At 38.5% G+C, this 14,557-nt stretch overlaps 2 protein-coding genes across 4 annotated transcripts in view; both read right to left on the reverse strand.

Moving 5' to 3' along the window:
* LOC114657408 (rab GTPase-activating protein 1) overlaps positions 1 to 14,557 on the reverse strand; it is a 211,885-nt gene that overhangs the window by 96,045 nt on the left and 101,283 nt on the right. The gene's annotated exons all lie outside the window — the stretch shown is intronic.
* Positions 1,248 to 3,864, reverse strand: LOC114657409 (probable G-protein coupled receptor 21). The gene has a single exon (XM_028809213.2). The coding sequence runs from the start codon at positions 3,086 to 3,088 to the stop codon at positions 2,030 to 2,032; it is 1,059 nt and encodes a 352-aa protein (XP_028665046.2). The 5' UTR covers positions 3,089 to 3,864; the 3' UTR covers positions 1,248 to 2,029.

Genomic DNA, 14,557 nt, shown 5'->3' on the forward strand with positions numbered 1-14,557 from the left:
CTTTTAAGTTGTAAAAATAACAACTAAAAACATTACAGTTTCTGTACTATCTGGATGCTTGTTTTTATGTTTTTTCTACACACTCGGTGATCTTGACTTTTTTTTTTTTAAACTGCTTGCTAAAATATAGTGTATAAATACATGTTTCCATTATTTAAAATAGTAATAAAAACAGTTGATTGTAACTCACTTAATTTCATACTGAATGTTTTAAATTATTTTAAAAATAAGAATTAAGAAACACAGTATTTAATTATATTTTAAACAATTCCTAATAAAAGAACACTTATAGAAAATACCACAGCATAAATATGTTTGCCTACAATGAACAAAACCTAAGACCAAATTAATGATTGTCCCTTAAATGATAACTGCACTTATTTAGTTCAAATAATCACAAAAACTATATTAAAATGATTACAGGATCTTTCCCTATTTGATATTATTGGTACTTTTTATTTATTTATTTATTTTAAAATAAAATAATCCAACAGTTGCGTGAACTTATAATATGAAGCACAGGGTTGGGAAGAATTAATATCTATCCCAAAGGTCATCAATATATGGAAAAAACTAAACTTTTTAATACAACTATATTGAAATTAAGAGTTTATATTCATAATGAGTAGATATGAAATCTAACTGCATAATGGCAGCTACTCCTATAAATTCATTCTGTTCCTTTCACCTCACTATTTCTTTAATATTAACATGTGCTAAAGGCCGTTGTTGGGTCTACGAGATATTTAACAGAGACTAGGCTAACTCAAAGGTAGAATTTTTTATCAGGAAGCATAGAAAGTTAAATGTTATGTAGAAAAGAAATTTCAAAAAGTCATTAAGGGTTACATGTGTTGCAAGATATAAATCATCTTTTTCATTTATTATGAAATTTTAGAGCTGACTAGACTATCTGTTTTTACCTGGAAACTAAAGTTTCACATATATAAAGCGTGTGTGTGCATGTATACATAAATTTTAAACATATAAAAAGAAAATGGAAATTAACTGCAACTGTAAACTAAAGCAGAATAAATAATACAATGTCAAAATAGACCTGTTCATGTTAGCAGACCTAGAAAATTGTTTTCCCTAGTTTTGTTTAAAAAATTTCAGTTAAACAAATTTGACAGCAAAAGAAAAACAGAATTGTGAAGGAATAAAAAAAAATTCTGAATTTAAGATACAGTTCAACACAATACATGCTTTAACATTTAGGGACCATGAAAATAATAAACTCATGGTGTCTGCAAGATAAGTATTCTAAAATATGAAGAATATGGTCAAATAACATTAATTAAATACTGTATGTGTAAAACATTTCAAAAGCAACTGAACTGCTCTGTGTAATTTACTTTCTTCAGAATTAGTTTAATACAAGTATCACTTTTCTTATTTCTAGTAATTCTGCTTTCTTATTATAATTTTTACAATTCTTTGTAGTGGGTTAACCGTTTACTAACAGGCACAATATCTGACTCTAAAGAAGCACACTGACTTTTTTTTTTTTTTAAGCTATGTTTGCCTTTGCATAGTACGATGCTACAGATAAATAAACATTGAACATCACATCAGAAGTGGCTACAAATCCACAAGAAAAACCATATAGGCAACCAAAAAAAAGGTTAAAATGCAAAATACAGAAGTTGCCTCAACCAATTACTTGCAATAACATTTCTAAACCTTTTGCAAAAAATTTCCACTAATATTTATTACTATTATTCTGATTTTACATCTGAAGTATAGGCATTTAATTGTACATACTATACAGAATATCATTTATGAATGCACTTCTAGTAAAATTCTTTGCAGGCCTTCATTTTAATCATTACAACTAAAAAGCTCTCAAATATATTTTTTATAAAGGTAAAATGGAATTCAAAACAAAATCATGCATTAACTACTTTACTACTCCAACTATATGTAAGGACTTTCTCCATTTTCCTTCAGAGCTAATCCAAGTAGGACTAAAAAAGCAGCAATGGTCTAACATACACATTTTCCCACAATTGCAGTACTTTTGTAATATCTAAACAGTGCAGCCATTGGTGGACCTTTTGCTGCTTGCGACAGGTGGCATTTTGCTTTCCACATGGCAGCTGCAGGATGCACAAACTGCCCCAGAGAGGTGCTTCAGGCCTTTCCGAAAAACACTGTTTGACAGGCTATAGATGACACAATTGCAGAAGCTGTTGCTGATCGCCAACCAGGTAGTCAGGAAGGAGGCAAGGGAATTTTCATAAAGGTTAGAACTCTCTAAAAGAAAATAGATGATATAGGGTAGCCAGAGAATATAAAATACACTTGTAATGCGAAATAAAACCATTGCATAGCGTCTGTCTGGGCAGCTCTGGGTATCAGCTGAATCAGCCTCCTGTGAGCTAAAGCGGGCACGCCGATCGCTTATTTCTTTTGTATGCTGCTGACAAATACGGAAAATGTTGAAATATGTAAAGCAAACAGTAAAAGCTGCTGGAGCATACAGCATCACCACGATGAAAGCAGTAAAGTAAGTATTGGTATCCCAAGACAAAGCACACCATTTAAATATGTCACCATGGTAGCCAGGTTTGCCCCAACCCAAAAATGAAGGTAGAAAAACAATGCAGGAGTATATCCAGATCAAAATAATGCAGACTCGCAGCCTCCAAGGAGTTACTAGAGCATTATATGATAAAGGTCTTGTAATGGCAATGTATCGGTCAACACTGATGCAAGCTAATGATGTCATAGACACGCTCTTTAAAACACAAACTACATATCCAAAAATTTTGCAAGTCAAAGATTCATGAAATCCTGTTGGAAAATGCAATAGAGAGAGAGAAGGGATGAGACAGCTGACACCAACGAAAAGATCAGCATATGCCATAGTCTGAATAAAACAGCTAGGAGTGTGACGATTCAGCAAAGGGGCACAGTGAAACACAAAAATAACAATAAGATTCCCTGAAATAATCAAAACAGTCAAAAACATTATTACAACCACTTCCAGGACGCAGAAGCCTGCAGCTTGTGAATATTCAATGCCAAGGAGACAAAACAGCTGGTAAGAATAATTTTTGTCCAGTGTGGAGTTCATTATTACCATTGTCTGGCTCAGGCCTCAGATAGCAAGTCTTGAAAAGGTGCCATTGCCTGACAGCAGTTTATTACAGGGACAAAGCAGCCCTCCCAATATCTCTGCACTGGTTTTGTGCGTTGTCTGCAGTGTAAAATCTCTTTACAGATAGAAAAATTCGTCCATACTGCACCCTCTGCATAATGCTAAAATAATATCCGATGGATGATCTACTTATAGAATTTTCAGAAACAAGAAAGCATTCATTAACTGTAAAGATGTGTTCATCGATTTCCACCTTACAAACGGCTACACGTCAAAATGGTGTAGATAGCAAAAAAGAAAAAATATTCATTCAGTCTCAATAATAAAAACTGTGGAATTCAATTATTTTTAGAAATCAGCAGAAAAGTCAGAAACAGCCTTTCTTGTGATCAATACATTACTATTTTCACCATTCTTGAATGCCTCAGAAATCCAGTCATAATCCAAATATATGGCTGTAAGGCAAATGAAGCTTTAATTTGAACAGCAGCCTCTGAAGTCCAATAAAGCAATCTGCAACATTGTTGAATCTTTATTCAGGCATTAATTCCCAATAGCTAATAGAGTACAAGCTTTACAAACCAGAAACAAAGCACCATAATCCAGAACTTCAGTCCTGATTTTAAAGAAAAAACATTGATTTTAAAAAAACAAACTCAAAAAGCCGACTGAACTTATAAATACTCCAGACATGACAAAGGAAAAGCTGCAAATCGTATACAAACAAGTATTCCAAAAATCTCTGCAGCAAAAAAAGGTGCTCCCTCTTCATCTAAAGCCAGTACACTGCAGAGCTGAAATAACCATCTCTGGCAGCTTGCTGCTTACTCCTCCTTCTTTGCTGCCTGTCACAGAAAGAAGGCAACAACTGCACTGGAGAATGAATGCAGCACCAGCAAGCAATTTTCCTGTATCTGCAGCTAGACAGAAAAAAAAAATGCCTCTTTTCAAATGAAGTGACCTGTGATATATAATCTTGGAACACACATGGAAAATCTCTACACAAATTATCATTAATATTAAAATTTCAAAAAACATTTCAGAATGGGGAAAATAAAACCCAGAATAATTAATCTTGTAAAAAAGCAGGGCCTGTTTTTCTAATATCAGAAGGCATGGTTAATAAAAATGAATTCCATTTGGTTCCACTCACGTGCACCTGCAGTTCATTAAAATGCATCACACGAGATTGCTGCTTCCATATTTAGCTTCTGCTAATAGAACTGAATACATCAATCAATCACAGAGCAAGAGATGCAGAATTTAAAGTAAGAATGACCATGTACGATTCTGCAGTGATCTAATGGCAAATTCAGAGAGATATTTTTAGGAAGAATTTACCATATCGATTTCAGTTACTTCAGTAGAGAATTACATAATTTCTTTGGACTTGAATATGTATTTTTTTTTTTTTTAGATTACTTGGAAACTAACAAAACATTATCTTAAATGTTACATATTATATGTTAACTGTTGATTAAATGCTCTGAATACTGTTGCTCTCTTTATACTGTATATTACATGTACTGTGTAGATTACTTGGAAACTAACAAAACATTATCTTAAATGTTACATATTATATGTTCACTGTTGACTAAATGCTCTGAATACTGTTGCTTTCATTATACTGTATATTACATGCACTGTGAAGAGTTATCCAGGTGGCAAGAGCTGCTAATTATGAAAGGGTGGCACTGCACAGGAATAAGGGTAGGCAATATCCCTAGAAGTAAAGAAAAACCTGCATAGCCTTAGAGGATGTAAGCCAATATGTTAGTGCAGGAAAAACTGTACAAGATTTGGACCTGAACTGTGAATGGAAATGGTGCTTCAAAAGTGCTATTAATGAAGGTGCCACATGGATTTTTGCCATCTGTGAGGAAGATGGCAATATTCTCCAGAAACGCTGGAGGGTAACAGAATTTATATTAAGGATGTCTTACCCTCTAACTAAGGGGGTGGACAGTTGTACTACGGGATAAAATATGCAATGATACCAAATAAATGCTAGAATAGAGTGGCAAAATAAAGCACATAAAATATAGTTATGTAAAACATATATACATAAAAGTATATTTGAGTAATTAGTCATTGTGCTTGGTGAGCACCTTCAGAGTTTAAGAAAGGTAGGCAACACTTGCCCGAACCGAGAGGAGGCCCTGTCACTAACTGTTCCGTCTCTTCCATCTGCAGGTCCTAGAAGAACCCCAACAAATGACCTCGCTTATGATGCCCAGAGAAGGCACTGCCCCTTATGGCACCTCCTGCAGCCAGACACACAATAAATATGTATTTGTGCATTCAGAAAATACTCACCCTCCCATTTTGTGTTAATGTAGCTTAACGCTAAAATCAATTAATCTCCTTAACGTTGCATTTTATTCTAAAAAAAAAGATGTAAAAAGCATTTCATTTTTTTTTTGGTATGAAAAATTCCATTTCAATTGCATCTCAAAAGTATAATAATGATACAAATAATAATAGTAATGATGAATAAAAATAATAACATGAACAATAATAACAAAAATAATAATAATACTAATGATGCCAAAATAGTATATAATCTCTTTTTGTGGTAAATCTTAAAGCACGGTGAAAGAAACAATCCAATGTCACAGTTGGGACAATAATAGCATATTTCTTTTTGGATTTATCAGTTTTTGAACAGTACATTGCACAGGTACAAGTTCGATTCTGTTGTTTTTTTTCTGTTGGAGGTATATAATCAATAAAAGGTCTACCAATAAGACACTTTGGATTGATCCTTGATGTGCTGGGTCGACTGCATTTCTTTAGCGGTAGTGGGGATGGTGAATGTGCAACAATGATTTGTTCTACAAGCTAGCATGTAAAGTTTGCAAGATATACAGTTTTGCCAGCATTTTGTTTGTATAACACAAATGCATTCCAAATGCACTGTTCCACCAGATGACGAAATATCTTTTTGTAGCATTTCTTTTGCTGCATCCACATAACAGGATAGAAAGTCAATTGTTGATCCACGCGATTTACGCCTCCCATTGTGCTATTGTAGTCGACCACAGCACAAGGCTCTGTAACCTGCTTGATGTCTTTTGCCTGTACAGTGACTGTAGCTGCATTATGTACAATGCTAAGAATACAAACATCTTTCTTGTCTTTCCATGTCAGCACAAGCACTTTACACTTTTGCCACACTACTAGCGCAACTCGCTGTAATTCTGCCAAGTATTCAGGCATGCCACGATAGTTGGGGCTTACTCTTCCATATGCGTCAAGTCTTTCTTTGCAGCAAGATGTCAAATAGCTCTAGCGAAGTACAAAAACTGTCCATGGTTGCACAGTAACCTTGATCCAGCAGAGCATCTATTAAAGTCAGCACTGATGACGTAGCAACATACTGATTGTATTGCGATCAAATATTGCCCATTTCCCTGTGTAATGGAACCGAATTCCAAATATAACCCATTTTAGATTCACAAAGCTCATAAAGCTTTATGCCAAATCTTGCTGTTGTTGATGCAATGTAATGTATCCATGACAGTCAGCCCTTATAAGAAATGAGATTTTCATCAATGCTAACATTGCGGTCCAGAATGTCAACGATCCAAAATGTTACTACAATTGTCTGGTATATGTCCCAAATTTTCTTCATTTTGGTTGTTGGATGGGTATTCTAATCAAAGTCTTCATTGTTGGTAAAGTGCAGATATTTCATAATTAGTGAAAACCTACATTCAGATATAATTTGTCCAAAGAATTGCGGCACTGACAGCACTTTTACAGCCCAAGTGATTCTGGGTTCTAACGCTTATGCAAGACTCATCAGTACAGTTGCCCAAGTGAGACTCGGGACTGACGCTTTTAGCATGGTTTTTGCAGCCCGAGTAACGCTCAGGTCTAATGCTAAGGAGGAAACATTCATTTTATCCTTCTCACAGAGCAATACCCAGTATTTAAAATTTCTTAGGAAGATAAAACTGAAATATCATAGTGACACAAGTATTCAGACCCTTTGCTATGATGCTTCAGATTTGGATCAGATGCATCCTATTCTATTCATCATTGCTGAGATGTTTCTACAGTATGTTTTTAGTTCACCTGTGCTCAATTCAATTGACTTTACATAATTAAGAAAGGCAAATAAGAGGATTTATTTCACGGCAGAGATGCACAAGGGCCGCCCCCCTCCCCCTTCCTTTTTCCGCACGGTCGCTGTCCACGCACCTACCATGTGGTTGGCTCCCTGTCTATATACATTAACGACATCCCGCGCTTATGTGTCTCCTCACTCGCTTCCGGACTTTCCTCAGCTGTTCATCATGCTGCTATTGTTCGCCTTGCTTCACGTCTTCCCGCTGGTGACTCTTGCCTTTTCGTTTACTCCACCACTTTACTACGAAACTTACCACCACCAAAACTTTGTAACGGCACCAGGCTTCAGATCAAATCTCTGCACAAGATCATTATTAAGATAACAGTCTTCACTGGAACTGGTTCAGGGGAGACTATATTTGTTCCTTACATCCCTCTCATACCCTCCGACCTCCCATTCCATTCCATTATATACATACATACAGTTAGGTCCATAAATATTTGGAAGAGAGACAACTTTTTTCTAATTTTGGTTCTGTACATTACCACAATGAATTTTAAATGAAACAACTCAGATGCAGTTGAAGTGCAGACTTTCAGCTTTAATTCAGTGGGGTGAACAAAACGATTGCATAAAAATGTGAGGCAACTAAAGCATTTTTTTAACACAATCCCTTCATTTCAGGGGCTCAAAAGTAATTGGACAAATTAAAAAACTGGAAATAAAATGTTCATTTCTAATACTTGGTTGAAAACCCTTTGCTGGCAATGACAGCCTGAAGTCTTGAACTCATGGACATCCCCAGATGCTGGGTTTCCTCCTTTTTAATGCTCTGCCAGGCCTTTACTGCAGCGGCTTTCAGTTGCTATTTGTGTGTGGGCCTTTCTGTCTGAAGTTTAGTCTTCAACAAGTGAAATGCATGCTCAGTTGGGTTAAGATCAGGTGACTGACTTGGCCATTCAAGAAATTTCCACTTCTTTTCTTTAATAAACTCCTGGGTTGCTTTGGCTGTATGTTTTGGGTCATTGTCCATCTGTATCATGAAACGCCGCCCAATCAATTTGACTGCATTTAGCTAGATTTGAGCAGGCAGTAAGTCTCTGAACACCTCAGAATTCATTTGGCTGTTTCTGTCCTGTGTCACATCATCAATAAAAACTAGTGTCCCAGTGCCACTGACAGCCATGCACACCCAAGCCATCACACTGCCTCCACCGTGTTTTACAGATGACGTGGTATGCTTTGGATAATGAGCTGTTCCACACCTTCTCCATACTTTTTTCTTACCATCATTCTGGTAGAGGTTGATCTTGGTTTCATCTGTCCAAAGAATGTTTTTCCAGAACTGTGCTGGCTTTTTTAGAAGTTCGTTAGCAAAGTCCAATCTAGCCTTTCTATTCTTGAGGCTTATGAGTGGCTTGCACCTTGCAGTGCACCCTCTGCATTTACTTTCGTGCAGTCTTCTCTTTATGGTAGACTTGGATATCGATATGCCTACCCCCTGGAGAGTGTTGTTCACTTGGTTGGCTGTTGTGAAAGGGTTTCTCTTCATCATGGAAATGATTCTGCGATCATCCACCACTGTTGTCTTCCGTGGACGTCCAGGTCTTTTTGCGTTGCTGAGTTCACCAGTGCTTGCTTTCTTTCTCATGATGTACCAAACTGTAGATTTTGCCACTCGTAATATTGTAGCAATTTCTCGGATGGGTTTTTTCTGTTTTCGCAGCTTAAGGATGGCTTCTTTCACCTGCATGGAAAGGTCCTTTGACCGCATGTTGTCTGTTCACAGCAAAATCTTCCACATGCAAGCACCACACTTCAAATCAACTCCAGGCCTTTATTCTGCTTAATTGATAATGACATAACAACGGACTTGCCCACACCTGCCCATGAAATAGCCTTTGAGTCAATTGTCCAATTACTATTGAGCCCCTGAAATGAAGGGATTGTGTTAAAAAAAATGCTTTAGTTGCCTCACATTTTTATGCAATCGTTTTGTTCACCCCACTGAATTAAAGCTGAAAGTCTGCACTTCAACTGCATCTGAGTTGTTTCATTTAAAATTCATTGTGGTAATGTACAGAACCAAAATCAGAAAAAAGTTGTCTCTGTCCAAATATTTATGGACCTAACTATACGTCTCGGTACACGTACAAATCGGTTTACGACCAAAAAGTTTGCCAAACTTTTGCCTCGGTTCACGACTACACACTCAGTATACGAACAAGCCAGGTTCCCTTTCGGTTTGTACATGTTCAGTCTCTCCCTGTGCATTTCCTGTGCAGCTAGGTAGAGAGAGAGCGAGAGCACGAGACACACACACACAGGCAGCACGAGAGAGAGCCGTACACACACACAGGCTGCGCGCGAGAGAGCCGCGCTCCCACATAGGCAGCCCGCGAGAGAGAGCCGGGCACACACACACAGGCAGCGAGAGAGAGAGAGAGCCGCGCACCCACATAAGCAGCCCGCGAGAGAGAGCCGGGCACACACACACAGGCAGCGAGAGAGAGATAGAGCCACGTGCACACACACAGGCAGAGAGAGCCGCACACACACACAGGCAGAGAGAGAGAGAGCCGCGCACACACAGGCAGTGCCAGAGAGAGACAGACGCGCGCACACATACAGGCAACGCGAGAGACAGACGTGCACACACACAGGCAGCGCGAGAGACAGACGTGCACACACACAGGCAGCGCGAGAGACAGACGTGCACACACACAGGCAGCGCGAGAGACAGACGTGCACACACACAGGCAGCGCAAGAGACGCGCGCGCACACACACAGGCAGCGCGAGAGACGCGCGCGCACACACACAGGAGCGCGCTAACAGGCTCGCGAGAGAGAGAGCGGGAGGGACGCATAAGGAAGAGAAGGCTTGTTTTTGTTTTCAGTTGTTTACAGTGATCGGTTCGTAGCCTGCATTGTTGCAATGTTACTTTTCTTGGTGGTTTATTAAATTACGGATTTTTCAAATGTTCATTTTTTCCCCTGTGCTTAAAACTCATTAAAAAAAATGTGTTTTTAGCGAGCAGCTCCTAGCACTATAGCGCGAACTACTGCAGTGTTAGTTTTCCCTGTTGTTCAAGGTTTTCTCAGTGTTATTCAATGTTTTTACATTTAGTTTACTATTACGCTGTACATTCTATGGTGTACTTAACTATATTTGTGCTTAAAAATTAAAAAAATATATATATTTACATACAGTTCGTACGGTCTGGAACGGATTAATTGTATTTACATACAATCCTATGGGGGAAATTGCTTCGGTTCACGACCAAATCGGTTTACGACCAGAGTTTTGGAATGAATTATGGTCGTGAACCGAGGTTCAACTGTATATATATATATATATATATATATATATATATACACACACAGTGGGGCAAAAAACTATTTAGTCAGCCACCAATTGTGCAAGTTCTCCCACTTAAAAAGATGAGAGAGGCCTGTAATTTTCATCATAGGTATACCTCAACTATGAGAGACAAAATGAGAAAAAAAATTCAGAAAATCACATTGTCTGATTTTAAAGAATTTATTTGCAAATTATGGTGGAAAATAAGTATTTGGTCACCTACAAACAAGCAAGATTTCTGGCTCTCACAGACCTGTAACTTCTTCTGTAAGAGGCTCCTCTGTCCTCCACTCATTACCTGTATTAATGGCACCTGTTTGAACTCATTATCAATATAAAAGACACCTGTCCACAACTTCAAACAGTCCCACTCCAAACTCCACTATGGCCAAGACCAAAGAGCTGTCAAAGGACACCAGAAACAAAATTGTAGACCTGCACCAGGCTAGGAATACTGAACCTGCAATAGGTAAGCAGCTTGGTGTGAAGAAATCAACTGTGGGAGCAATTATTAGAAAATGGAAGACATACAAGACCACTGATAATCTCCATCGATCTGGGGCTCCACACAAGATCTCACCCCATGGGGTCAAAATGATCACAAGAACAGTGAGCAAAAATCCCAGAACCACACGGGGGGACCTAGTGAATGACCTGCAGAGAGCTGGGGCCAAAGTAACAAAGGCTACCATCAGTAACACACTACGCCGCCAGGGACTCAAATCCTGCAGTGCCAGACGTGTCCCCCTGCTTAAGCCAGTACATGTGCAGGCCCGTCTGAAGTTTGCTAGAGAGCATTTGGATGATCCAGAAGAGGATTGGTACAATGTCATATGGTCAGATGAAACCAAAATAGAACTTTTATGTAAAAACTCTACTCGTCGTGTTTGGAGGAGAAAGAATTCTGAGTTGCATCCAAAGAACACCATACCTACTATAAAGCATGGGGGTGGAAACATCATGCTTTGTGGCTGTTTTTCTGCAAAGGGACCAGGACAACTGATCCGTATAAAGGAAAGAATGAATGGGGCCATGTATCGTCTAGATTTTGAGTGAAAACCTCCTTCCATCAGCAAGGGCATTGAAGATGAAACGTGGCTGGGTCTTTCAGCATGACAATGATCCCAAACACACCGCCCGGGTAACGAAGGAGTGGCTTCGTAAAAAGCATTTCAAGGTCCTGGAGTGGCCTAGCCAGTCTCCAGATCTCAACCCCATAGAAAATCTTTGGAGGGAGTTGAAAGTCCGTGTTGACCAGCGACAGCCCCAAAACGTCACTGCTCTAGAGGAGATCTGCATGGAGGAATGGGCCAAAATACCAGCAACAGTGTGTGAAAACCTTGTGAAGACTTACAGAAAACGTTTGACCTCTGTCATTTCCAACAAAGGGTATATAACAAAGTATTGAGATGAACTTTTGTTATTGACCAAATACTTTTTTTCCACCACAATTTGCAAATAAGTTCTTCAAAAATCAGACAATGTGATTTTCTGGATTTATTTTTTCTCATTTTGTCTCTCATAGTTGAGGTATACCTATGATGAATACTACAGGCCTCTCTCATCTTTTTAAGTGAGATAACTTGCACAATTGGTGGCTGACTAAATACTTTTTTGCCCCACTGTATATATACACACACACACATATATACATATGTATATGTGTATGTGCCTCTATTAGCATCCTCCTCTCAGTGCGTGGGAGTACTACAGAATGTGCATGTGTCCCCAACTTTGCAAACTTTCAACAGTTCTATTCTTTTCAAACTTTGTTTCTATAACCCTGTTTGTAATTTCAGAATTCCACAATCAATGCAGCTCAACAGATTATTTCCTCATTTGGGTTGAGATCTTAACTCATGTTGAAAGATGACAAAAGGATACCTGTTACCTCATATTTATACCCCAGTAAAACGGTTATAGACAACAATAAAGTTCCTAGACACTAAAAGTAATATTAAGAAACATTTTTCCCCAAAGATGCAAATTCCTTTGGTTTTTATACTTTTTTCTTCAAGATCCCAATATTTTGTCACATATGCATTTTACAGAATAAACTATTCTGAAGATGAAACAACTGTTTTGTAGGATTTATTTTTATTAAATGAATAGTTATCCATTTCTCCACACATCCATCCATCCATTATCCAACCCGCTATTTTCTAACTACAGGGTCACAGGGGTCTGCTGGAGCAAACCCCAGCCAACACAGGGCAGAAGGCAGGAAACAAACCCAGAAACATTCAAGAAAAATTAAAATCATATGTATTATCTATATTACATTAATATTTTAGCTGACTTTGAGAGATGCCAAAATGTCTGGAGTTGACTGTAGATATACTCATGCAGAGTACTGTGTAAAAGTCTTGAGCACTTGTGTAAAATGCTGTAAAGCAAGAATGCTTTTAAAAAGCATTACACAAACAGCTTCTATTAATCAATTAACTTCCTAGAAAGTTCAGTAAATAGAAATAACATTAATCAATATCTGTTTTTGCCTTAAAAAGAGCAGCAATTCTCTTAGGTCCACTTTATGTAGTTTCTGATACATTGTGGGTTATTCCAAGACTGTTTGAGAACTTGCCACTGTAACACTGCAGACTTTAGCTGTCTTCCTTGCTTCTGTCTCTGCAAATAATCCCAGACTGGCTAGAAAAGATTGAAATCCAAGCTCTGTGGAGGCCATGCACTCAGTCACAGAAATCTCTGTTCCCCTTTTTGCTGCAGATAGCTTTTTATGATTTTGGGAAGTATTTGGGGTCATTGTCATGCTGCAGAATGAAGCTGGGACTGATCAGATGCCTTTCTAATAGTAATGCATAAGGGATAAAAAAAATATGCTTGTACTCTATGGTGGAAGGACATCAGTTTTCATCAAGTCATCAATTCCATTTGAAGAAATGCAGTCCCAAACCTGCACAGAATCTCCACTGTGCTTCACAGCTGCATGCAGATATTCGACAGCCATTCGGCGCTCAAACTGCCTTCTACTGGAGCCAAAAATTTCCAATTTTGACTGATCAGTCCAAAGCAACTGCTGATACTTATTTGAATCCCATGCACCATGTTTTTGTGTGTACATGAGTCAATATGCTTTATTTCCACCTTGGAGAAATGGCCATTTGGTTGCAACTATTCCTTGAAGACCACTTCTGGCAAGTCTTCTCTGGACTGTAGATGAGTGTACCAGAGTCCAAGTTTTTTCTTTGAGTTCTGGACAGCTTCTAGTTGTTAAGAGAAGAAACCTTCATGTTTTTCTTGTTTGCTGCACTCAGTTTCCATGATGGACCACTGTACTTTCAGTCCTTGACTTTAACCGTTTGTTTGCCCTTCTGTAGAAGAGTACAGACAGCACATCAAAATACCGGTATGTCAAGAAATTTCTGCCTGGGAGAGACCTAGATGTTTTAGGATGGCCACCTTGTGTATTGACACTTTGTTCCCTTTCCCATGGTGTAAAATATGCAGGTTAAACTTCAATATATAAAACAAACCACACCTTTTAAGTATGGTTGTCCCTAGCCAGATTTTGTTCCCTCTAAACAATTGCTACTATTTCAGTAAACCACTTTGGTTTAACCTATACATGATATCATTGTGGTATAGCAGGTCCTCAAAAAGAGTGGTTTTAATTAATATATAAATAATGAACATGCTCGTGCTGAGAAGTGGGAGCAGGTGCAAGCGGTCTACCGGTTGGTGTGAGGCAGTCAGCCATCCATGCATTGCCTTAACGACACGTGCGGGCAGTCTGAATGCCTTATCATCAGGCGATCACACCTGCAAGAGATCCCCAGTCTATAAAAGGAAGTGTAAGAAGAAAAAGGACAACAGAAACAGAACAAAAGTGAGAGTAGGTTAAAGGACACAGCGAGAAAAGGGCAGGAGCAGCAGCAAGCCAGTGCTTAAGAGTGAAAGCAAGTGGATAGGAATGGTGCCTCAGGAGGTAGTGCGTGGCCAGCGCTGAGGAGGAGCCACGAGGATTACTCCTGCTGTGCAGGCAGGAGCAGGAGTGAT

The sequence above is a fragment of the Erpetoichthys calabaricus genome, chromosome 9 (assembly GCF_900747795.2).
Source record: "Erpetoichthys calabaricus chromosome 9, fErpCal1.3, whole genome shotgun sequence".
Taxonomy (NCBI): Eukaryota; Metazoa; Chordata; class Cladistia; order Polypteriformes; family Polypteridae; genus Erpetoichthys; species Erpetoichthys calabaricus.

What these genes read in the sequence shown, in the direction of transcription:
- LOC114657409 (XM_028809213.2), bottom strand. Translation starts at nt 3,088, where the DNA reads ATGGTAATAATGAACTCCACACTGGACAAAAATTATTCTTACCAGCTG.